Source organism: Geotrypetes seraphini, chromosome 1 (genome assembly GCF_902459505.1).
Source record: "Geotrypetes seraphini chromosome 1, aGeoSer1.1, whole genome shotgun sequence".
In the NCBI taxonomy this organism is placed as follows: Eukaryota; Metazoa; Chordata; class Amphibia; order Gymnophiona; family Dermophiidae; genus Geotrypetes; species Geotrypetes seraphini.
Window position 1 is genome coordinate 443,148,959 of NC_047084.1, and position 26,516 is coordinate 443,175,474.

The 26,516-nt window shown below is 39.9% G+C and overlaps 1 protein-coding gene across 4 annotated transcripts in view; it reads left to right on the top strand.

Annotated features, from left to right (window-relative positions):
* CCDC171 (coiled-coil domain containing 171) overlaps positions 1–26,516 on the top strand; it is a 608,461-nt gene that overhangs the window by 188,439 nt on the left and 393,506 nt on the right. For all 4 annotated transcript variants that reach the window (XM_033920389.1, XM_033920380.1, XM_033920408.1 and 1 more), the window contains exons 13-14: positions 3,636–3,836; positions 17,343–17,510. In XM_033920389.1, coding sequence (XP_033776280.1) covers positions 3,636–3,836; positions 17,343–17,510 — 369 coding nt within the window. The remainder of the gene's footprint in view (positions 1–3,635; positions 3,837–17,342; positions 17,511–26,516) is intronic.

Below are 26,516 nucleotides of genomic sequence, written 5' to 3' on the forward strand. Positions count from 1 at the left end.
CCCTCCCCTCCTGCCATTCTCTGTTTCTGTAGATAACACTCTCCTTCTCCCTGTCTTGTCAGCTCGCAACCTTGGTGTGATCTTTGACTCCTCTCTTTCCTTTTCTGCTCAGATCCAACAAACTGCTAAAACCTGTCACTTTCTCCTCTATAATATTACCAAAATCTGACCTCTCCTCTCTAAGCACACTACCAAAACCCTTATCCATGCTCTCATTACCTCTCGCTTAATCAGACTACTGCAACGTACTTCTCTCAGGTCTCCCACTCACCTCTCTCTCACCCCTTCAATCTATTCAATATGCTGCTGCACAACTCATCTTCTGTGAGAGCTGCCATGCTGCCATTACCCCCCTCTTCAAGTTACTTCATTGGCTCTCCATCCATTTCCGAATACAGTTCAAACTCCTCTTACTGACTTACAAATGCATTCACTTTGTAGCTCCTCTCTTCACTCATCTCCCCTTATGTTCCCCCCCGTGAACTTCATTCATCGGTTACGTCCTTCTTATCTGTACCCTTTACTTTCACTGCCAATTCCAGACTTTGAACCTTCTTTCTTGCTGCTCTGTATGCCTGGAACAGACTGCCAGAGTCAATACGTTTTGCTCCTTCTCTTACAGTATTCATATTCAAGCTAAAAACCCACTTCTTTGAAGCTGCGTTCAATTCTTAACTCCCACTCATTGTCAGATACCTATACCCAAGATGTCCTATCTGTCAAGATCAGCAGAGACCATCTATTTAATATTAAATGTACAGTTTTGCGTACGCCTTTCAAAGCTATAGAAATGGTGGTAGTAGTAGTAGTAGGGAAACACTACCATGTTTACACCTCCCCCCTTAACAACTACATGCTATTATAGAAGAGCGTTTAGGGCATTTGTGTGTCGGAGCAGCACCTTTTGCAGCATTTATGCACACAAGGTATGTGTAATGGTAGGGAATTGCCCTAATAGTGTTTGTGTTCTTTGAGCGGGGGAACCCTTGAATGATTTTTACATATTTTTTATTTATTAGTTTGCAAATAACTAAAGACCAGCCTTTTTTCTTTTAACTGTGTTCTGTTTTGTTTTTTCATTATTGCTACTATCTATACTTTCTTGTGTCAGAATTATGTCTAGGACAGGCCTTCCTAAACCCATCACCAGTCAGCTTTTCAAGATATCCCTAATAAATATGCATTAGAAAAAACAGCATTGGTTGAAGACTCATCATTTGCAAAGAAATTTCTTATCACAGGATTGTGATTTATAATACCAATATGTGGACATTTTTGGACTGATGACTTAAATTTGTTGCTTACTGATTATTGTGGCAGACACTGACATAGTAACATAGTAGATGACGGCAGATAAAGACCCGAATGGTCCATCCAGTCTGCCCAACCTGATTCAATTAAATTTTTTTCTTCTTAGCTATTTCTGGGCAAGAATCCAAAGCTCTACTCGGTACTGTGCTTGGGTTCCAACTATTGAAGTCTCCGTCAAAGCTCACTCCAGCCCATCTATACCCTCCCAGCCATTGAAGCTCTCCCCAGCCTATTCTCAACCAAAAGACCATATACAGACACAGACCATGCAAGTCTGCCCAATACTGGCCTTAGTCCTTCAATATTTACCATTATTTTCTGATTCTAGATCCTCTGTGTTCATCCCACGCTTTTTTGAACTCCGTCACCATTTTCCTCTCCACCACCTCTCTCAGGAGCACATTCTAGGCATCCACCACCCTTTCCGTAAAGTAGAATTTTTTTACATTGCTTGAGTCTACCACCCCTCAACCTCAAATTATGTCCTCTGGTTTTACCATTTTCCTTTCTCTGGAAAATATTTTGTTTTACGTTAATACCTTTCAAGTATTTGAATGTCTGAATCATATCTCCCCTGTCCCTCCTTTCCTCTAAGGTATACATATTCAGGACTTCCAGTCTCTCTTCATACATCTTTTGGTGCAAACCTCCTATCATTTTCGTCGCTCTCCTCTGTATTGCTTCAAGTCTTATTATGTCCTTCGCCAGATACGGTCTCCAAAACTGAACACAGTACTCCAAGTGGGGCCTCACCAATGACCTGTACAGAGGCATCAACACCTTCTTTCTTCTACTAGCTACGCCTCTCTTTATACAGCCCAGCATCCTTCTGGCAGCAGCCACCACCTTGTCACACTGTTTTTTCGCCTTTAGATCTTCGGACACTATCATCCCAAAGTCCCTCTTCCTGTCCGTGCATATCAGCTTCTCACCTCCCAGCATATATGGTTCCTTCTGATTATTAATCCCCAAATGCGTTACTCTGCATTGAATTTTAGTTGCCAGATATTAGACCATTCCTCTAACTTTTGCAGATCCTTTTTCTGTACATTGGCACAAAAATTAAAAATATAAAGATAATAATAGATCTTTCATATATATTCATTGTGAGTATTCTGGAAAGATGACCAGTCGTTAAAGATATGTGGCAGATTTGGATCAATATGATCTAGGAGTTGAGTCTTCCCTCTGATAGCGTTAACTTCACTTGGATTTGCTACTTTTGATAAACTGTTTTAGAGTTGGAGGTCATTTGGTTTAGGATAAGCCCAGAGATATTGCACGAATACAGGATATTGCATGAATACAGGATGTCCGGGGCGGTACTTGGAGACACCTCCCAGGAAAGAGACTTGGGAGTTCTGATCTACAAGTTGATGAAGCCGTCTGCATAGTGTGCGGCGTTGGCGAAAAGGGCAAATGATAAAGAAAGGGATTACGAACAGATTGGAGAAGGTTATCATGCCGCTGTACTGGGCCATGGTGTGCCCTCACCTGGAGTACTGCGTCCAGCACTGGTCGCCGTACATGAAGAAGGACAAGGTACAACTCGAAAGGGTCCAGAGAAGAGTGACTAAAATGGTTAAGGGGCTGGAGAAGTTGCCGTACAGCGAGAGATTAGAGAAACTGGTCCTCTTCTCCCTCGAAAAGAGGAGATTGAGAGGGGATGTGATCAAAACATTCAAGATACTAAAGGGAATAGACTTAGTAGATAAAGACAGGTTGTTCACCCTCTCTAAGGAAGGGAGAATGAGAGGGCACTCTCTAAAGTTGAAAGGGGATAGATTCCGTACGAACGTAAGGAAGTTCTTCACCCAGAGAGTGGTAGAAAACTGGAACGCTCTTCTGGAGTCTGTCATAGGGGAAAACACCCTCCAGGGATTCAAGTCAAAGTTGGACAAGTTCCTGCTAAAGTGGAAAGTATGCAGGTGAGGCTGGGGTCATTTAGAGCACTGGTCTTTGACCTAGGGGCCGCCGCGTGAGCAGACTACTGGGCACGATGGACCACTGGTCTGACTCAGCATCAACAATTCTTATGTTCTTATTGTTAGAAGATTAATATTGCATGCACTGGTTATGTGTTTCAGAATAATTTAAGGTCACCTAATTTTTATAAAATACTTTATTATCAGGAAAATGTTAACTTTTTTTAGAAACGATGAAGTACTAAGTTCTGGCAGTTCATATTGACTGTGATCTATACAGGAAACACAACAAGAGATATTGTAACGAGATATTTTAATAATATTTTGTAAAGATATTTTAATAAGCATAATAGAATAAAGAAGTTAACAAAAGCTCTTCCTTGTTTTTCTGTTGTGTAGGAAGCTCAAGGTAACATTTCTGAAGCCAATAAAGAATTAAACCATCTTCGTGCCAAGTGTACAGACAGAGAGGCATTAATAGGTACCTTGAAAATGGAGCTACAGAATACACAACACTGTTGGGAGAAAGAAAAAGTACTTGTTACGGAGTCTGACAAGGAAATCCAGAAACTTTCCAAGACTTACCAGAAAGATAATGAGGTATTATTAGATAACAGATGACTGTAATCTTATTTTATATATGTATAGAGCCAACAGTTACTGTTAGTGTTCAAGATTGATTCTAGTGTGCATAAATATATAGATAACAGAGATATATTGAGAAATACATATGTAGAATCAAACTATTGGAAGGCTGAAGATTTGTATGGTATCCTACTTAGTAATATAGTAGATGACATGAAGAAAAAGATCATTAGCTGATTGTCTGCTCATTTACTGCTATCCATAATGCTACTGATTCTGTCAAATCTTTTTTTTGCGTGTGTTTCAAGCTTGGTGATCTAAATTGCTATCAAAAATAGTGAAGAAAAAAAATTAATATATTCCCCATATCTAAAGTTTAAAACCATGGCAAAGTTAGATGAATATAACCTGCATAAGAGGCAGTAATCAATGATCGTATAACATTGCTAGACACCCCCATATATGTAAATGTGCCTATATATGTTAAACAAAAGTTCAGTCATAAGAAAGCAAAACTAGTTCTCAGCAACATAACAAATAAATATTCCAGTCTTAAAATATTATCTGTATGTACAAATCAAAGTGTAGCTCCATATAAGATTGTCTCCATAATATTATATTGATTAAAATCCAAATGACTTATCTCAATAAGAAGGGGAAGGTAAGCCATTTTGTTGTGGTGGGCCTGCTGGCCAGAGAATGTAAGCATTTCGCTGGCCGGACTTTCTACAAAGAGGAAGTCTAGAAGCTTGGGTGGGTCTGGAGGAGGTGTGTCACCAGTTGGGGGGTCTGGATGGGGTTTGGGGGGTTCTGATCTGGTTGGGGGCATTTCAGAAGTTCTGGGGGGTCTGGCAGGCGGGCATGAGCCTTCCTTCCAGGGGAATTCTTAGAGGGATTTGGGGGTTTCAGCGGGAGGGAGTAGGCACCCCTGCTGTCGGGGGAATTCTTGTGGTGGGAAGGGGTGTCAAGGGTTCTGGCGGGAGGGAGTGGGCATCCCTCCTGCAGGGGACTTTGCGGGGTCCATGCCACTGCTGCTCAGCTCATCCCGAAAGGATGTTTTCCTTGCTGTAATCAGCTCAGCGGCCATGTCTGTTTTTAGGCATCTGTTGTGGTCCTAGTTAGATGCCTAGGGCCGCTTAAGCTCTCCGAAAGCAACTTTTGGTTGAAACTACCCCCAGCCTTGGGTGAACTTAAGTGTCTCAATGCGTCTCCCTCAACTGCATCAAACGCCTACAATGTAGGCAACTTGCCTTAGGGTTTTGTTTTTTTTTTGTGCGTCCTAATTGACTGGTTAGATAGTAGTAGGATGCCTACAATTGGCTTGCCGTTTATAGAATCAGTCCCTAAATATATGTTTTTTCCCTAGATTTATTGTCAATTATTGTTACTATTGCACATAACATCTTTTTTTTCCCCCAAACTTTATTTATGAAAATAGCAAACAAAAATAAAATATTCTGATGTATCATAGCCAATGTTGTGATTAACATCAAATCACAATTACTCACACTAGGAAACATCTGTTCAAACAAAACGTAATATCCCAATTAACCACTTTTTCTATCACCTAAGCCCTTTCTCCCTCCTAAGTACTACTTAACAGAACAAATTCATTTTTATTAAGGGTTGACATTTTTCTATCAAGCTGTCTTAGCTCGCCAAGCAACATAAGAATATACAGATTTTATGATAGGTAACAAAATGACCATACTTAAAAGATGTCAATTTATACATGAGGCAAATATAGTCCAGTTTAATTAAATACCAGCTCCACTGGTGGCAATCTTGGCTGCTTCTAATATCTAACCAAGTTGAATTTTGTCCTACTAAGATGGGAAGTGAATTTATGTGCTTGTTTAGTAATCCTTAGAGGTTTATAGTGAAGAAGACAGGAATCTACATGTCAGTTTCAAGATTTCGCATAATTGAATTATCAAAGATGTCCAAAATGATTTCACAGCAGGACAAGTCCATCATATGTGGAGAAAAGTTCTTTATTCTTCACACTTTCTCCATTTATACATCCTGAATTGTTGAGTTGGTGTGTAATACCATTGGTAAAATATTTTATAGTCTCTCAATTCAATCACAGCTTCTGAAATAATTCAACTAAATAATAAACCAAATACTGAATATTATGATATGAAGTGCTCAGACCCACAACCTAAGTTTTTAGTGCTCAAAAGCGATGGGACCATCACAGCACTGTCCTGCACAATGTTAAACATTAACATCTAGGATTTCACTTATCGTATTATCCATGGTGGTGCCACTGCAACACTGGAACAGCCTTGTTACTGTTATTTTAAATTCACACTCCTGAAACTGCTCATATCAAGCTGTCCCCCCAACTCAAGTTTCTCCTATTACGCTCTTCATCAGGAGGGGATGCAAGAAATGTTTAAAAAAATATAAAATATACACGCCATGCATACTCATACTTAACACGCAAAATACTCAAATTGCAACTAACATATTTAATACCTTCCTCAGCTTCTACTACATGAAGGGCTAACAAACCAAAGTCTGGTTGATCCCTATTTGCAAGTTCATACTTCCTGATTTAAACCACCCACTCTAGGCTGACGTAACAAACAGTAAGAAGGGCATTGAATGAAGCCAAACTACTCAATATCCAATCACCAGTTAATTTTGACACTCATAACTGGAACCAATCAATTTCAGTGTCGAGTCCGTGAGGAATCAACATGCACCAATTAAAAATAAATCTATGACAAAAATCAGTGACAAAAATTGAGACACTTTCCCCATTAACTTAGCACATGCACATGTATACTTTATTTATTTATTTATTTATTCATTCAATTTTCTATACCGTTCTCCCAGGGGAGCTCAGAACGGTTTACATGCATTTATTCAGGTACTTAAGCAGTTTTCCCTCTCTGTCCCGGCGGGCTTACAATCTATCTAACGTACCTGGGGCATGTCTCCATGTGTCCTGCTTCCTGACAATGCATTACTAGAGGGACCAGTTGTTCTCTGCGGATATTACATAAATGTTAAGCGATGTGTAATTTTATAACTCTTTTAGTGTAGTCAATGTAGTATTTATTCCAAGAACACACTATACAATATACCACCGTCGACGAGTTGCAATTAGTGTTTGTCCTCAATTCATATCTTCTACGAGTCATATAAGGTATGCTAATGCTATCTTCCACTAGCACATGTTACAATATTTACACTGGCCACAAACTTGATGCCCCCGTCAAAGTTTCATGGTTCAAGTTTATTAAAATATTTTTTAGACCGCTTATTCTGGTTTCTAAGCGGTTAACAATATAAAATTACATAAAAACAAATAATAATTTACATAGAAACTTATAAAAACGGGATAAGGGATAAAAGTCAGAGACATACAGACTACACAACAATGGGATAGTAGAGATGATAGCTGACTTCTTGGTGCCTTAACATTTGCCCCAAATTTCACCCTAAATCTGTCGAACCGACCAGTGCTTTTTAATATCCTATAGTTGTGCACCGAATATAGCAAGGCACACACTAACGGGTTCTCAGCTCTAGATGGGGTGGAATTAATTTACCATTCCCTCTGACAGTGCTTGGCTCACTTGGCCCTTCTTACTATTTTTTTTCAGGATAACCACGCTGTGTGAATTTGTAAAATATATATTACAAGCTTGTATATGGAATTCTTGATCATTAGAACATATCCTTCTGAGCCTCAAAAACTGACCAACAGGAATATTGTCACATAATGCTTTAGGATGGAAACTTTAATATTGTGTTCCTCTCTGCGGCTCTCAAAGGGCCTCGTTTTCATATGGAGTCACTTTGGTCAGTCATTGCCTCAATGCAGCCAGAGTAGTTTCTAGCAGCTCTGGACCTGATGGAGGCATATTTACACATTCCCATCTTTGCGGATCACAGATGCTTCCTTCATTTTCATATCCTGGAACCACATTTTTATTTCATGGCCCTGCCCTTCGGTCTTGCAACGGCTCCATGGACCTTCACTAGGTGATGGTAGTGACCCATCTCTGCAAAATGGGCTGACTAGTCCAACCTTACTTAGATAAGTGGTTTATTAGAGCCCCCTAGAGGAAGGAAGTAGAAAGAGTGGCTCAGGCCTTCATGATGACCTTTCAGAGACTGGGCTGGATTGTGAACTTGAAAAAAGAGCCAGTTGTGGCCAGTCCAGACGCTGGAGTACCTGGGTGTCCTTTTCGACACAAAGAACATAAGGACATAAGAATTGCCGCTGCTGGGTCAGACTAGTGGTCCATCGTGCCCAGCAGTCCACTCATGCGGCGGCCCTTAGGTCAAAGACCAGTGCCCTAACTGATACTAGCCTTACTTGCATACGTTCTGTCTCAGCAGGAACTTGTCTAACTTTGTCTTGAATCCCTGGAGGGTGTTTTACCCTATAACAGCCTCCGGAAGGGCGTTCCAGTTTTCTACCACTCTCTGGGTGAAGAAAAACTTCCTTACATTCGTACGGAATCTATCCCCTTTCAACTTTAGAAAGTGCCCTCTCATTCTCTGTACCTTGGAGAGGGTGAACAACCTGTCTTTATCTACTAAGTCTATTCCCTTCATTATCTTGAATGTTTTGATCATGTCCCCTCTCAGTCTCCTCTTTTCAAGGGAGAAGAGGTCCAGTTTCTCTAATCTCTCACTGTACAACAACTCCTCCAGCCCCTTAACCACACAAACAGAAGCTTTGGGGCAAAATTTTGAATCCTGCCAAAAAGGTTCCCAAACTGACCAGATGACCACTGGGATATGAAGGCATGGCTCCCCGCCAAATTCCCCCAGTGGTCACTGACCCTCTTCTATCCCCAAAGATGCGAATGAACAGTACATACTTGTCTGTATGATAGCTTCAGATGGCCAGTCCTAGTAGAGCACCAAGCAGGTGCCTGAAATAGCCTAGTGGGCAGTACAGTGGACTATAGAGATGGGAACCCAGGCCTATATCCTACTCTAACTATTGCACTGATGAGCCTCCCAAAACCCACCCAGATCCCACTGTACCTACATATAGGGAACACCTGCAGGCATAAGAGCTATTGGTATGATATACAGTTGTGTCCAGTAGGTTTTGGGTGGGTTTTGGAGGTCTCACCATTCACTATAAGGGAGATATGGTGAGATGTGTACCTGAGTCTTTTTATATGAAGTTCACTGCGGTGCACACTAACATAGTAGATGACGGCAGATAAACACCCGAATGGTCCATCCAGTCTTCCCAACCTGATTCAATTTAAATTTTTTAATTTTTTCTTCTTAGCTATTTCTGGGCAAGAATCCAAAGCTCTACCCGGTACTGTGCTTGGGTTTCAACTGCTGAAATCTCTGTTAAGACTTACTCCAGCCCATCTACACCCTCCCAGCCATTGAAGCCCTCCCCAGCCCATCCTCCACCAAACAGCCATATACAGACACAGACCGTGCAAGTCTGCCCAGTACTGGCCTTAGTTCAATATTTAATATTATTTTCTAAATCCTCTGTGTTCATCCCACGCTTCTTTGAACTCAGTCACAGTTTTACTCTCCACCACCTCTCTCGGGAGCGCATTCCAGGCATCCACCATCCTCTCCGTAAAGTTGAATTTCCTAACATTGTCTTTGAATCTACCACCCCTGAACCTCAAATTATGTCCTCTGGTTTTACCATTTTCCTTTCTCTGAAAAAGATTTTGTTCTACGTTAATACCCTTCAAGTATTTGAACGTCTGAATCATATCTTCCCTGTCTCTCTTTTCCTCTAGGATATACATATTCAGGGCTTCCAGTCTCTCCTCATACGTCTTCTGGCGCAAGCCTCCTATTATTTTCGTCGCCCTCCTCTGGACCGCCTCAAGTCTTCTTACGTCCTTCGTCAGATACGGTCTCCAAAACTGAACACAATACTTCAAGTGGGGCCTTACCAATGACCTGTACAGGGGCATCAACACCTTCTTCCTTCTACTGACTATACCTCTCTTTATACAGCCCAGCATCCTTCTGGGCTGTATAAAGCCACTGCCTTATCACACTGCCTTATCACACTGTTTTTTCACCTTTAGATCTTCGGACACTATCACCCCAAGGTCCCTCTCCCCGTCCGTGCATATCAGCTTCTCTCCTCCCAGCATATACGGTTCCTTCCTATTATTAATCCCCAAATGCATTACTCTGCATTTCTTTGCATTGAATTTTAGTTGCCAGGCATTAGACCATTCGTCTAACTTTTGCAGATCCTTTTTCATATTTTCCACTCCCTCTTCGGTGTCTACTCTGTTACAAATCTTGGTATCATCTGCAAAAAGGCACACTTTTCCTTCTAACTCTTCAGCAATGTCACTCACAAACATATTGAACAGGATTGGCCCCAGCACCGATCCCTGAGGGACTCCACCTTTCCTTCCTTCGAGCGACTTCCATTAACCACCACCCTCTGGCGTCTGTCCGACAGCCAGTTTCTGACCCAGTTCACCACTTTGGGTCCTAACTTCAGCCCTTCAAGTTTGTTCAACAGCCTCCTATGAGGAACTGTATAAAAGGCTTTGCTGAAATCCAAGTAAATTACATCTAGCATATGTCCTCGATCTAGCTCTCTGGTCACCCAATTAAAAAATTCAATCAGGTTCGTTTGGCACGATTTACCTTTTGTAAAGCCATGTTGCCTCGGATCCTGTAACCCATTAGATTCAAGGAAGTACACTATCCTTTCTTTCAGCAAAACTTCCATTATTTTTCCAACAACTGAAGTGAGGCTCACCGGCCTGTAGTTTCCTGCTTCATCCCTGTGACCACTTTTATGAATAGGGACCACATCCGCTCTCCTCCAATCCCCAGGAATCACTCCTGTCTCCAGAGATTTGTTGAACAAGTCTTTAATAGGACTCGCCAGAACCTCTCTGAGCTCCCTTAGTATCCTGAGATGGATCCCGTCTGGTCCCATTGCTTTGTCCACCTTCAGTTTTTCAAGTTGCTCATAAACACCCTCCTCCGTGAACGGCGCAGAATCTACTTCATTTTCTAGTGTAACTTTGCTAGACAATCTCGGTCCTTCTCCAGGATTTTCTTCTGTGAACACAGAAAAGAAGTATTTGTTTAGCACATTCGCTTTCTCCTCATCACTTTCCACATATTGGTTCCCAGCATCTTTTAGCCTAGCAATTCCAGTTTTCATCTTCCTCCTTTCACTAAAATATCTGAAAAAATTTTTGTCTCCCTTTTTTACATTTTTAGCCATTTGTTCTTCCGCCTGTGCTTCGCTACTAGATTTTTGTGCTTGCTCTGCAAAATGTCTAAACTGCTCTGCCACCTTTGTCTCCTGCCTACCCACCCATCCACCCCTCCCTCTTCCTATCCCTGACATGCTTTCATGTTCTCCTTATATATACGGATAACTGTATTTGTCAATATTTGCTTATTCTAATCTGAAGAAGGGTTACCTTTGAAAGTTCATCATAAAATGCATTGAGCTAGTCCAATAAAAAAAGTATCATCTTATTTTCTTTGTTTTGTTTCTTTATATTACCTTGGAAAATGGACTAACATGGTCACAACACTATTCGACTTTATATCGAAAAACAGACTTCTGGAAGCCTTCCCTCTGACGTTGCGACATCAGAGAGCAGACTTCCGATTCAGGCGCAGGCCATGCGTAGGAGCCTTTTCCCACTGCTTTGTGCACTGCAGCACTCAGGGAGCTGGCCTGAAGATGCCGCGTTGATCACACTGTGGACCGGCGGCTGAAGAACGTTGTCTTGGGCCCGATGAACGTGCTGGCCCTGTGGACCGGCAGAAAATTTCTGCAGACCGGCGGTTGAAGAACACTGCCTAAGACCATCGGAAATATGTGTTTTCCGATGGTCTTAGGCGATCCCTGTGAAAGGAGGTTTTGCCCTCTGAAAGCTAGTTACAATATGTGTTTAGTAAAAAGGTATCACCTTAATTTCCATTTTTTAAAATCAACCTTAAAAGTAGACTAACACTGCTACCACAGTATTTTATCTAGGAGGTCTTTTCTGAAGCAACAGTTACAAAGTCACATGCCCAAAAGAGAACATAATAATAACTTGCCCAAAAGAGAACATAATAATAACTTTATTCTTGTATACTGCCACACCACATTAGTTCTAGGCGATTTACATCAAGAGGACTGTACAAACAGCGAACATATACATCATATGGTACATTTGAGTTACAAGTCATTCGGTTAAATAGAATTTCACAATATCTAATGAATAACAAATTTATCAAATAAGTAAGTTTTCAGTAACTTTTTAAAAGAATAATATGACTGGGTTTGTGACAACAGCATGTTCCACCAAGTATTTGTTTTTCCTGCTTGATAGGCTAATGTTTTTTCTAAGAATCTCTTATAGTGACAGGTTTTTGGTGTCGGAAATGCAAACAAGTAATTTTTTTTGAGTGTTCTTATTAGACTTAAGTATTTCAAAATGGGAGATGAGATAAGTAGGAGCCAAACCAATTAATGCTTTAAAGCACATACAACCCGTCTTTATCTATGTTTCTATGTTTCTAACCAAATTTAAACAACTCCCTGACTTCAAATGGTAGCCAATGGAGTTGCTGATAGTATAGGCTAATGTGATCACCCCAAAAATCAGATGAACTGCTGTATTTTGTATTAATCTCAGTATATTAATGATTTTTTTTAGATGTCCCTAGGTAAACGATGTTACAGTAATCCAAAATTGATAGTATTGAAGACTGGACCAGTAATCTGAAGGAGATTAGATCAAAATATTTTTTGATTGTATGAAGTTTCCAGATCTAGCCTAGTATCCTGCTTCCAACAATGCCCAATCCAGGTCACAGGTCACAAGTACCTGACACAAGCCCAATTAGTAGCAACATTCCAGTAGCTACCAATTCTATGGCAAGCAGTGGCTTCCCCCAAGTCTGTCTCAATAGCAGATTATGAACTTTTTCTCCAGGAACTTGTCTAAACTTAAAAAAAAAAAAACCCCCAGATATGCTAACCATTCTGGCAAGAGGTTCCAGAGCTTCTCAATTCTTTGAGTGAAAAAAATATGTCCTTCTGTTTTAAGGAAAGGCAGGAAAGGGGAAATATGATAGACGTTTAAATACTGGAACATCAAGATATGAGCATATTACTCCATATCTCCGACAATTGCATTTGCTGCCAGTTGTATTTAGAATTCAATACAAAACAATTATGTTATATCACCAATTTCTATATAGTATGATCCCAGAATTTCTTAAGAGTTTGTAGTCTGGGTATCAACCATTAAGATCATTACACTCCGGAAGCATTGCTGAAAACGAAGGCTAATCCTAAATATGTGGAAATGAATGCCATAACTTTCACATGCTTACAAACCTTGTGGCAAAAATACTTATTTGATATAATCCAGACTAATAGTAATCAATGTATGTCTAAAGTATGTCTAGATTGTATTCAATTTTTCAAAACCTGACGCCTCAGCCCCACCACTCCACCGCAATACTTTTTTTTCATCTGGCGTAGTACCATACAAGATTTACATTCATTTGTAGAATTTTTGAATTCGGTGGATCCAAATATAAAATTCACGATGACCTGCCACAGGACAAAAATTGATTTTCTAGACATTACGGTACAAATATGTGGGGACAAAATTAACACGTCCCTCTATCGTAAACCAGTCACTCGTAACACAATTCTACATTTTAGTAGCTTTCACCCATTTAAGCTTCGATTTAATTTGCCTGTAGGACAGTTCCTGCGGTTACGCAGGGTTTCTTCCACTATAGAAGAATATAAACAACAAGCCAGTGAATTGAAAAAGCGCCTCCTCAGTAGGGGCTACCCAGTACGATCTATTAAGCAGGCCTTCTATAGGGGAAAATATGCGCAGAGAGAGCTTTTACTACAGGAGTCGCCTAATATTCAAGACGAAGAAGACAATCTTACCTGTGTTCTTCCGTTCTCTAGAGTAGTAAAAATGGTAGTAAAAATATTTAGAAAATACTGGTTCATAGTTCAATCTCACACAGCGCTAAGTTCCTTCCCTAGAATAGCCTACACCCGAGGGAGCACATTAGGTCAACAGTGTAATTTCCAGAAATATGGCATTCGCCCGGAAGAAGAGGGGGGGGGGGAGGGACACCACGACATATGTGGAAGATGTCAATGGTGCCCTTCAGCCATTCAGGGTGAATCCTGGCAGGTCCCGGGGCGCCCAGTCATTTTGAGAGCTCAACATATTACTAATTGTGATTCTCAGGGGGTGATTTATATTATAGTATGCCCGTGCGATCTCATATATGTGGGACGCACGAGTAGGAAAATAAAGACCAGGCTAACGGAACACAAATCACGAATTGTAAATAAGATCACACAGGCTCCCTTGGTTGAACATTGGTTAAGATTAAACCATACAGTGGCTCAGATGGCGGGTCATCAAGAAAGTAGTCGGGTGGGATGGACGGGGGGACTCTTTTAAACTCAATGAATTTGAACAAAGATTTATTTTTTCTTTGGATATGGTTGAACCCCACGGATTAAATATCGAGATTGAATGGGGTACGGTATAATTCAGGCAGGACCAATAGGATGTAGGGGGTGGAGACTTGGATGATAACGAGAGGGGATTTAAATTCCACTCCAAGGACGCCGCCGCCATCTTTTCTCATGAATAAAGTGGAGTCGGATGACAGCGGCGCCCTTGGTGAGTACACCACTGAAGCGAGATTATTATTAACTTTAAACTAACTATAGACTGGAGGGAGAGGTTATACAATTGTATGTGACAGCTTTCTCTTTTATATTCTGCAGGGAGACCCTTGATAAAACACATCTTTGTGAAACATGTCGGGTCTGACTCCCTGGGTTTATGCTGAGATGAGTATATAAAAAACTTTTAGAGTTTACACCATGACGTTTAAAAATTGAAGAGTCTTATAATATTTATTCCTTAAAGGTTCTTAAAATTTATTAGAATTGAAAAAATAAAAAGTAAAAAATTAAAAATCACAAAGATTTAAATAACGTTACAAACCCGACAGCCAATGATGAGGCACCCACATCAAACTTCCCGCTTTTTGAACTGAATATTGCGGTGGAGTGGTGGGGCAGAGGCGTCAGGTTTTGAAAAATTGAATACAATCTAGACATACTTTAGACATACATTGATAACTTTCACATGTGCAGGAGTTAAATTGTGGAATAGCCTTGTTGGTCAAATTCAAAAAAAGTAGAATGAAACTATTTGTAGACGCATTTCTTTAAGCAATTTACTTTATGTAAGGATTAAATCTGTTTGTTTTTTGTTCCTATCTTGTTCTGATTTTTATAATATTTTATGTATGTAACTTTTTGTAAACCATTTTGGAAAAAAACGGTATAGAAATTTTAAAAATAAATAAATAAATATTTAATTGGCATAAATGCACTTGAGGCACATCTCTTTCAATTGAAAAGAAGCTCCAGAATGAGAGGGTATAGGATGAAGTTAAGAGGTGATAGGCTTAGGAGTAATCTAAGGAAATACTATTTTTACTGAAAGGGTAGCAAATGCATGGAATAGTCTCCTGGTAGAGATGGTGGAGACAGTGACTGTGTCTGAATTCAAGAAAGTGTGGGACAGGTACGTGGTATCTGTTAGGGAGAAGAGGAGACAGTGGATGCCATAGATGGGCAGACTGGATGGGCCACTTGACCTTTTTCTGCTGAAATGTTTCTGTGTTTGTATTAAAAGTATATTCATGTAACTTCATTGAGTGTCCCCCTCCTTTACTACCCCCTCCTTTACTAAGGTGTGCTAACTGATTAGCGCGTGCTAAATGCTAATGTGTCCACAGACTAACATGCACGCTACATCGATTAGCGTACCTTAGTAAAAGAGGGCCCTAGTCTTTATGCATTTTGAAAGATTAAAAGGTTAGTTCACTTTTACCTGTTGTACACCATTTAGTCTCTCTTCCAAGCTGAAGAGCCCTATCTTCTTTAGCCTGTCTTCATATGAGAGGAGTTCCATCCCCTTTATCATTTTGGTTGCTCTTCTTTGAACCTTTTCTAATTCTGCTATGTCTTTTTTGAGATACAGTGGCCAAAACTGAACGCAGTACTTGAGGTGAGGTCACACCATGGAATGATAGAGGCATTAAAATATTCTTGGTTTTCTTTACCATCCTCTAATTCCTAGCATCCTGTTTTCTTTTTTGGCTGCTGCTCACACTGGGCAGAAGGTTTCAGCTTATTGTCTACAATGACACCTAGATCTTTTTGGGGGTTCTAACTCCTAAGGTGAACCCTAGCATCAGGTAACTGTGATTTGTTCTTCCCTATGTACATCACTCTGCATTTGTCTACATTAAATTTCATCTGGATGCCCAGTCATCAAGTTCCTAAGCTCTGAATAGTTTAGTGTCATCTGCAAATCATCTGCAAATTTAATTATCTCACTTGTTGTTCCAATTTCTAGATCATTTATAACTGTGCTAAATAATGCCAGTCTCGGTACAGATCCCTGCAACACTCTACTGTTCACCCTCCTCCATTGAGAATAACTCTACCCTCTGTTTTCTGAACAATAACCAATTCCTAATCCATAACAGAACATTACCTCTTATCCCATGACTTTTTAATTTTCTCCGGAGTCTCTCATGAGGAACTTTGTTGAAAGCTCACATTTATCCAGTTGTTCTTTCAGTACACTGGGGAGTATACTATCTGGTTCAGGTGATTAACTCTTTGATTTAGCTCAAGATGTCTTTTATGTTCACCAATAATTTTTTTAGTTCCTTCTCATTGTCGGTCTTCAATTAAGACCAAAGTAAAGAATTCATTCAGTCTTTTTGCTATAGCCTGGTTCTCCCTGAGTACCCCTTTTATGCCTTGATGATCCAGTGATCCCACAGATTCCCTCACAGGCTTTCTTCTTCTGATGTATCTGAAAAAGTTGTTACTATGAGTTTTTATGACTACATTTCACTGTGCATATCACGTTCTCTTTGTAAGATCCAAATGTTGAGATATGCACTAGTACCTTCTTATGCAGGAGGCATGAATTAGAGTTTATTATACCACAATTTATACTATTGCTACCATGCCATAGAGGTACTTTTTTCACTGCCTGTTTTATGTATTTGTTTGTTATTAGTGTATAATAGGAAACTTACATTGGATTTGACTGGATGTTGGTGTAAGACAATTGTGAGGTAAAAAGACAAGTTAAATTTAGATAGTGTTATCAGTGTTTAAAACAGGACAGTAGAACAGTGATATAAAACAGTGATTCTCTGCTCATTTGTATGTACTTTAGAGTTCCAGTGCCTAGAAACTGGAACACAGTTAAGAAACTGCTCATATTCTGTTACAATCATTATATATATTTTTCTGTTTGAGCTGGAGGAATTCTTAATAATTCTCTTTAAATCACAGCGTTAAGTGTTAAAATGTACTGATTTCAATCTGTTTCAAAAGATAACAGCTACTCTGCATGTTATATTAAGTGGATTGATGGACTTGAAGGACTTCATAAAACCATTTTTCCTTTGTTTCCTCTCTGATAGGAGAAGCTAACCTTCCTGCACAGTTTGTATCAGCGTTTGATTGCAGGCTGCGTGCTAATAAAACAACCAGAAAGCATGCTGGGTAAATTTTCCTGGCTTGAGCTTTGTGCAGTCTTGCAGGAGAATGTTGAAGTCCTTATCTCAGATCTCAACAGGGCTAATGAGAAGGTAACTGTCCTCAGGCACCAGATACCTTGATTAAATTCAGTGACATTTGTCCACATCACAGTAACATTAAGAGGGAGTGACAGTTGTCTTTTTTTTTTTAAGTTTGAATGTTAATAATTCAACACCATTAATTATAGCATGTCTACAACTCAGTTTGATGCCATTGCTGTGGTTATGTAAATGTGACTGAAATCTGTAAGAAGTCTCTAAGCTCTACTTTCTGTACAGGGCATGCTAATATTACTAGCCAGTATTAGCCACAGGGACCTAATTAGAGGAAAATAAATTAATCTTACTGATGAAGCAATTCAAAGGACTTAGTCATTTACACTAATAAACCAACTCTTTATCTTGGCATGAAACTGAAACAAGACCTAGTGACTTAAGGAACACTGAATTGGGGAAGCAGAAGTGGGGGCATAATTTGCTTGTAAAATCTGAGAAAAAAGTTTTGAAATGGTGGTCATATCCTATGTCTATACATAGTTATGCATAAATACATTCATAGTTTTTCATGGACTGCAGATGATTTTGTTGATAAATCCTATTTGCTTAATGAGCACTAAAATTATAGGCATACTTTTAGATGACTAAGCATATCTTTCTATCCCAAAGAAACATCTTTAAAAAGGTGAACAAATTCATCAAGGTAAAATGATTTGGCTCAGTGTATAGTTTTGTCACTCCTAATCTAGATTTGTGTTCAGGCTTTGTTAGCCAGGTCAATATTTTGTATCTGATCTTATAGACAGTTTTCCAGATCTCAGCTACACTAACATTTGGTCATATTAGTAAGGAACAAATAATTTTTCCATACTTTTCTCATTTTCTTGAGTCTATGAACAAGTTTCTTCTGTTCCATGTTCAAAACCAGGATAGCTTGAAATGGATTATTTGACTTTACTTGCATTACTGAGTATCAAAGAGAATGGTGGGAAATTAAGAAGATCTTAACATAAATTTTCCCTTAAAACTATGATTGGAGTTTGAAGGGGAGGGAGAAAAAGGTTTATTTTTGTTTTCTGTTTGTGTATTTTGTGGATACATGAAGAAGATAATGGTGGTAATTTTTATACAGAAACAGACAATACATTTAGTCCATATATCTTATTTAATCTTCCCTTCTGTATCGACTTCTCAAAGCTAGAATCTTTTTCTTTCCCTTAGAGAACCTTTATGCTTGCCCCAAGCTTTCTAAAATGTATTTTCCTTTGAAATGAAGTAATTTGGAGTTGTGGTGAAAGTTCAGTTGGTTTGGGTTTTTTTTTAGGCTCTAAAAGGAAGTACACGATTGATAAAGGGGTGGTCAATCATGATCTTCAAGGGCCACAACCCAATCTGGTTTTCAAGACTGCCACAATGAATATACATGAGATTGATTTGCATATACTGCTTCCATTGTAAGCAAATAGATCTCATGCCTATTCATTGTAGAAACCTTGAAAACCTGACTGGGTTGTGGCCCTCAAGGGCCATAGTTGCCCATTAGAGAATGACACGGGGAAAAAAATCTGTCCCCTTCATTGCCCCGTCACCGGACCACCGGACCCTTCACCGCCCCATCCCCGCCGTCCCCTTCACCACCTCATCCCTGAACCCACCGTCCTCTTCACCGCCCCGTCCTTGTCTCCGCCATCCCCTTCACCGCCATGTCCCTGCAGAATCCTCCCTTCCCTCTTGCCACCTCGCCACCCTTAAGCAACCCAAGAATCTCCCTCCCTCCCCCCTTACCTTCGTGGGGTAAAGAAACTTAAAGGAGGGAAGGCACGCGGTCACCAGGCGCGCGCACGCGGCCCCTTCCCTCCCTCCCTCCCTCCAGCCAAATCTGTCTCCCTCCATCCCCTTACCTTTGTGCACACAGTATTTCAGATGTGGCTGTACCATAGAGCGATACAAAGGCATTATAACATTTTCATCTTTGTTTTCCATTCTTTTCCTGATAATTCCTAACATTCTATTTATTTTCTTTGCTAGCCGCCACCGCATCACTTTGCACTTGCTCACATTAAATGTTATCTGCTATTTTGATGCCCAGTCTCATATGGTCATTTTTCTATTTTTCACAATCCTCTTGCGATTGAACAACTTTGTGTCATCAACAAATTTAATTATCTCACTAGTTATTCCCGTCTCTAGATCATTGAAAAATATGTTAAAAAACAATGATCCTAGCACAGACCCATGGGGAACACCACTTTTTACCCTCGCCACTGAAAATATTGATCATTTAAACCTATTCTCTGTTTTCTCTCTTTCAACCAGTTCTTAATCCATAATAAGACATTACCTCCTATCCAATGCCTTTCTAATTTTCTTAGAAGTTTTTCATGAGGTACTTGTCAAATGCCTTTGAAAATCCAAATATATCTAGAAACATGATGGCAGATAAATGCCAAAAGGCTCATCCAATCTGTCAATCCACAGTAAACATTATCTCTTCCATTCTCTAAGAGATTCCACATGCCTATCCCTGGCTTTCTTGAAATCAGACACAGGCTTTGTCTCCACCACCTCTACTTGGAGACTGTTTCACTCATCTACCACCTTTGCTGTAAAAAAAGTATTTCCTTAGATTACTCCTGAGCCTATCACTTCATAACTTCACCCTATCCCCTCTCATTCCAGCGCTTCCTTTCAAATGAAAGAGACTCGACTCATGCGCATTTATGCCATGTAGGTATTTAAATGTCTCTATCATATTTCCCCTCTCCCGCCTTTCCTCCAAAGTATACAGATTGAGATCTTTAAGTCTGTCCCCAAAGACCACGCACCATTTTAGTATCCTTCCTCTGGGCCGACTCTATCCTTTTTATATCTTTTTGAAGGTGCTGCCTCCAGAATTGTACACAGAATTCTAAATGAGGTCTCACTGGCCATACCTCTCCCTATGCACCCTAGCATCCTTCTATCTTTCGCCATCACCTTTTCAACCTGTTTGGCTGCCTTAAGATCATCACATACAATCACACCTAAGTCCTGCTCTTCTGTCGTGCACTAAAGTTCTTCACCTCCTAAACTTACCTTTCCCTTGGGTTTTTGCAGCCCAAGTGCATGACCTTGCATTTCTTAGCATTAAATTTTAGCTGCCAAATTTCAGACAATTCTTCAAGCTGCGCCAGGTCTTTCTTCATGTTAGTCACACCATCCTGGGTGTTTACTCTATTGCAAATTTTGGTATCATCCGCAAAGAGGCAAATCTTACCCTACAGCCCTGCAGCAATATCATTTATAAAAATGTTAAAAAGAACAGGCCCAAGAACAGAACCTTGAGGCACACCACTGGTAACATCCCTGTCTTCAGAACGATCTCCATTTTTCTTCAGAGTGATCTCCCTTGATCACTACCCTCTGTTGCTGTCAACTCAACAAGTTCTTAACCCAGCCCATCACTTTGGGACCCATCCTGATGACACTCAGTTTATTTATTAGACATCTGTGTGGAACACTGTCAAAGACTTTGCTAAAATCGAAATACACCACATCTAGCACACTCCCTCTATCCAATTCTCTGGTCAAACAGTTAAAGAACCAAAGTGGCCTTCTTTTCCTCTTACTTTTACTTACTTGCCTCACAAAAAAGATTTCTGGCTCTTACAATTTCAATTACAATTGATAACCCTGCCCCATCACTTCTAGTTTAAAGCCCTCTTCAGTAGATTAGCCAGCCTGCTGCCAAAAACACTTCTTCCTTTCTTTGATAGATGCACACCATCTTTACTCAGCAGCCCTTGGAAAATCATCCCACAGTCCAGGTAGCCAAAACGCTCTTGACGATACCAGCTGGGTAGCCACGCATTCACATCTCCAGAATACAAGCTTCTCTGCTTTGGCCTTTACCCTTGATAGGGAGGATGGAGAACAATACCACCTGTGCACCTGACTGCTTCACCTTCTCTCCCAGAGCCACAAAGTCACTTTTGATACATTGCAGGAGTACCTGGCAGTATTGTTAGTGCCAACGTGGATGAGCAACATCAGATAATAGTAATCAGGCTTGATGAGTCTCGGCAAGCTCTCCGTAACATCTTGGATTTTGGCATCATATTATAAATTCGCTCATCTTGATCCACATATTCATTCACCCCTTCAAAGTAATGTAGTAGATTGGTGAGGCAAGATTTCCCTTGACTAAATCCATATTGGCTTTCTCTCAATCCGTGCTCATGTCTCTCAGTCCATGCTCATGTTCTGTCATTTTGTTCTTTATAATAGTCTCTAGCATTTTGCCTGGCACCGATGTTGCACTCATCAGTTTATAATTTCCTGGATCACCTCTGGACCCCGCTTTAAAAATCAGCATCATATTGGCCACCCTCCAATCTATGCTGGATTTTAAAGATAAATTACAAATGACTAACAATAGCTCTGCAAGTTCATTTTTCAATTCTATCATCACTCTGAGATGTATGCCATCAGGTCCAGGTGATTTGCTACTGTTCAGTTTGTTAAATTGACCCATTACTTCTTTCAGTGTTAGAGATTTGTTTGTGTTTCTCTGGTTCATCAGCATTGAATACTATTTCTGGCACTGGAATCTCTCCCACATCTTCCTCGGTGAAGACTGAAGGAAAGAATTAATTTAATCTCTCTGCTATGGCCTTGTCTTCCCTGAGACCCTCTTTTACCCCTCAGTTGTCTAGAGGTCCAACTAATTCTTTTCCTAGCTTCTTGTTTTTAATATACCTAAAAAAGTTTTTGCTGTGAGTCCACCAGGACAGTTAGGGAAAATACTTAAAGTACCTGTATGTAAACTGCTTTGAGTGGGGTTATAATACTACAAAAAGGCGGTATATAAATCTCTTTCCTTACACTTCCAGTGCAATCTTCTTTTCAAGGTTTCTTTGCCTTCCTTACTAGTTCCTTGCATTTGACTTGCCATCCCTTGTGCTGTATCTGGCGAAGGATATAAAAAGAATTGAAGCAGTCCAAAGGAAGGCAATGAAAATTATAAGAGAAAAAAAGTATGAGAAGAGACTGGAAGACCTAGAGCAATGTAAGGAAGTTCTTCTTTATAGAGGGTGGTGGATGCCTGGAATGTGCTCCTGAGGGAGGTGGTGGAGAGGAAAATGATGACAGAGTTAAAAAAAGCATGGGATGAACACAGAGGATCTCGAATCAGAAAAAATTAAGGCCAGTACTGGGCAGACTTTCACGGTCTATGTCTGTATATGGCTGTTTGGTTGAGGATGGGCTGGGGAGGGCTTTGATGGCTGGTATGGTTTAGATGGACTGGAGTGAGCTTGATGGAGACTTCAGTAGATGGAACCTAAGCATAGTACTGGGCAGAGCTTTAGGTTCTGACATAGCAATAGCTAAGAAGAAGGAAGATTTAAATTAAGTCTGTAATTTAAAGAGTGGGTAGGGTTGGGCAGACTGGATGGACCATTTCTGGTCTTTATCTGCCATCATCTACTATGTCGAAACTACATCATCTACTATGTCTGATGTTACTATATCATGGGTAGGCAATGACGGTCCTCGAGAGCCACAGGTCAGATTGAGTTTTCAGGATATCCACAATGAATATGCATGAGATAGATTTGTATCTCAAGGAGACAGTGCATGCAAATCCATATCATGTATATTCATTGTGGATATCCTGGAAACCTGACCTGCCTCTGGCTCTCGAGGACTGGAATTGCCTACCCCTGACCTATATCATCATTTCTAATTACAGTGACAATCATCTATTAGCAATATGTAAATGAAGAACTAGTGACTTTATTCACAGCTTCATTAACTGTGATAGGAAAGAAAAGAAATCAAACACCCTTCTTTATCTTTACGGAGAGGGTGGTGGATGCCTGGAATGTGCATCTGAGAGAGGTGATGGAGAGGAAAACGGTGACAGAGTTCAAGGAAGCATAGGATGAACACAGAGGAGCTAGAATCAGAAAATAATAGTAAATATTGAAGAACTAAGGCTAGTACCGGGCAGACTTGCATGGTCTGTGTCTGTGTCTGTATATGGCCAATTGGTTGAGGATGAGCTGGGGAGGGCTTCAATGGCTGGGATGGTGTAGATGGGCTGGAGTGAGCTTTGACTGAGACTTCAGTAATTGGAACTTAAGCACAGTACCGGGCAGAATTTTGGATTTTTGCCCAGAAATAGCTAAGAAGAAGAAAAAAAATTTAAATTGAATCAGGTTGAGCAGACTGGATGGACCATTCAGGTCTTTATCTGCCATCATCTACTATGTTTATATGTATACTCTGGAGGAGAGGAGGGACAGGGGAGATATAATACAAATGTTTAAATACTTGAAAGGCATTAATATAGAACCAAATCTTTTCCAGAGAAGAAAACATGGTAAAACTAGAGGGCATAATTTGAGGTTACAGGGAGGAAGACTAAGGAGCAATGTTAAGAAATTCTTCTTCACAGAGAGAGTGGTAGATTCCTGGAATGCCCTTCCAAGGGAAGTGGTGGAGAGAAAAACGGTGTTGGAATTAAAAAAAAACATGGGATAAAAATAGAGAATCTCTAATTAGAAAATGAAGGATGTAAATTAAAGAGTTAAGGCCGGTATTGGACAGACCTGCACTGTCTTGAGTCCCATATATGGTGATTAGGTGTAGAGTGGGCATCAATGTGAACTCCACTAATATGAAACATGAGGATGTTGCTGGTCAGACTTTACGGTAGATATCCTGCAAACAACGGGATGGTTGGATTGGCTGAAGTGAGCTTGGACAGCAACTTCAGCATTTGGAACCTAGGGCAATACTCTACAGTCTATGGCACAGAAGTATCAAAGAAGAGACAAGTTAATCAAATCATGTATTTTTAAATGAGTATCATTAATGGATGGACTGGATGGACCGTTCATGTCTTCTACGTTACAATTATTTTCAGTCGGATCCTCCTTCCACTTTCCGAAGGATTCTCTTATAGCTCTAATAGCTTCCTTCACCCCACTCATTAACCATGCCAGCTGCCGTTTGGTCTTCCTTCCTCCTTTTTTAATACATGGAATATATCTAGTCTGGGTATCCAGGATTGTATTTTTGAATAACATCTGTGCTTGATGTAATCTTATGACCTTTGCAGACGCTCCTATAAGTCTCTTTTTCACTATTCTTCTCATGTTATCATAACATAACAGTACTCTTGTATACCGCTACAACATCGCAGCTCCGTGTGGTTTACAACTAAAGAAGACTTCATACACAGGGATATGACAATTCAATAGCTAAAACTTTTTCTTAAAAAGATAGGTTTTTAACAATTCAGTTGGTAAAAGTTTTTCTTAAATAGAAAGGTTTTTAACAATTTCTTGAAGTTAAAAAAGAAATAAGAACTGGAAATCAACTTACCAAAGCTCTTATCCAAAAGAGCAGTCAGGTAAGCCATAATTCTACTGAAAAATCTCTTATACAGGCAACCCTTTACAGAAGGAAAAGCAAAAAATCTAATTTCTTGAATTAGGCATCTTCTGTTTCCAAAGAGAAAATGCTTAGAGATGCAGGTTGGAATTAAACCATATAGTATCTTATAACAAAAACACCCAAGTTTGAATAATATCCTTGATTTAATTTGCAACCAATGTAATTTTTGATAGTAGCCTAAGACATGATCAAGTCTCTTAAGGTTAAATATCAATCTAACAGCGGTGTTCTGGATAAGTTGTAGCCTCCGTTTATAGAGTTTTGTGTCAGCTAACTTACTTCTTAAACAGGATATGGATTCCATAACTCACAACATTGGTTCAGATCCATACATTGTGCAGAATCTTTACTGCAAGAACTGACGTCTAAAGTCAAATTTTATATAAGCAGGAGTACACAATTGTACTTCTACAGTTTGACATCTTGGCTGCATTTGATATAGTGGACCATTCTCTCTCACTTTTTAGATTAAACTAACTGAGAATAAAAGGCATAGTCTTGAAGTGGATTGAATAATTCCTGACCAACAGAACATATGAAGTAAGGAAGGGTAATGACAAATCCCAAGCCTGGAAATCTTTCTATGGCATATCGCAAGGCTCTCCGCTATCTCCATCACTGTTCAGAATATACCTCTTCCCCAAATTCACATATTCTCCAATGCAGACAATATTTTTCTGTTGTGTCCAGTGAAGGATACTTTTGAAGCCATTGCCCAATACATAGGAAGGGTTGTTGAAGATCTCTATGTATGGACAAAGAAAAGCTTCCTCAAACTCACCAAACTGAAGATCAAGGTCCTCTGGTTTGAAAACTTTAGCTCTTTGCCTTATACAGATTTGGTGTTGACAGCCAGTGAAAAACTCAAGATTGATGGAACATCAAATGTGCTGAGTGTAATTTTAGACTCAGATCTTACCTTTGCTGACCAGATTAATTAATTTTTCTACAGACTCAAGACAATTAAGAGCAATTAGATCTACACTGAGTCGGGCTAGGTTCAGGACAGTAGCACAAGTGGTCTTCCTATCTTACCTAGACTATTGCAACTCCCTGTATTACTGGAAAAAGAATGTAGAAAACTTAAGTTACTCCAGAACACAGCTGCCAGACTAATCTTCCGATGAAGTCAATTCTAGAGTGTTACCCCACTCTTAAGAGAGTTACACTGGCTACCCATAAAAAAGCGTATTCAATATAAAATGGCGTGCATGGTCCACAAAAGCAAAAAGAAACTGCAGATGGAAATGTACAAGGCAGAAATCTTTATTAAAAAACATATAAATTTGTGATCCTTTGAAAATGACTCTCATATACATGGAATGCGGACCCTACACGGTCCTTGTTTCGGAGAAACACTCCTTCCTCAGGGGTCCTATTGAAGAATGACGAAAAGCTGTGTAAAAATGTGATGACATAAAATATTAGTGCCACCAATCGTTTGTGTGATCTGTGAAGATGAGTAAGTGAACAATGGTGTAAACATAAAGACTGTGACAGAATGTGCGAAAAGAAAGGACCTGAACCAACGAGAAAAATTGTAAAATAAAATTAAATTAGACTAATGATAATGTGGAGGAGTGGTGGGTAAAGTGAATAGATAGTAGAAAATAAATA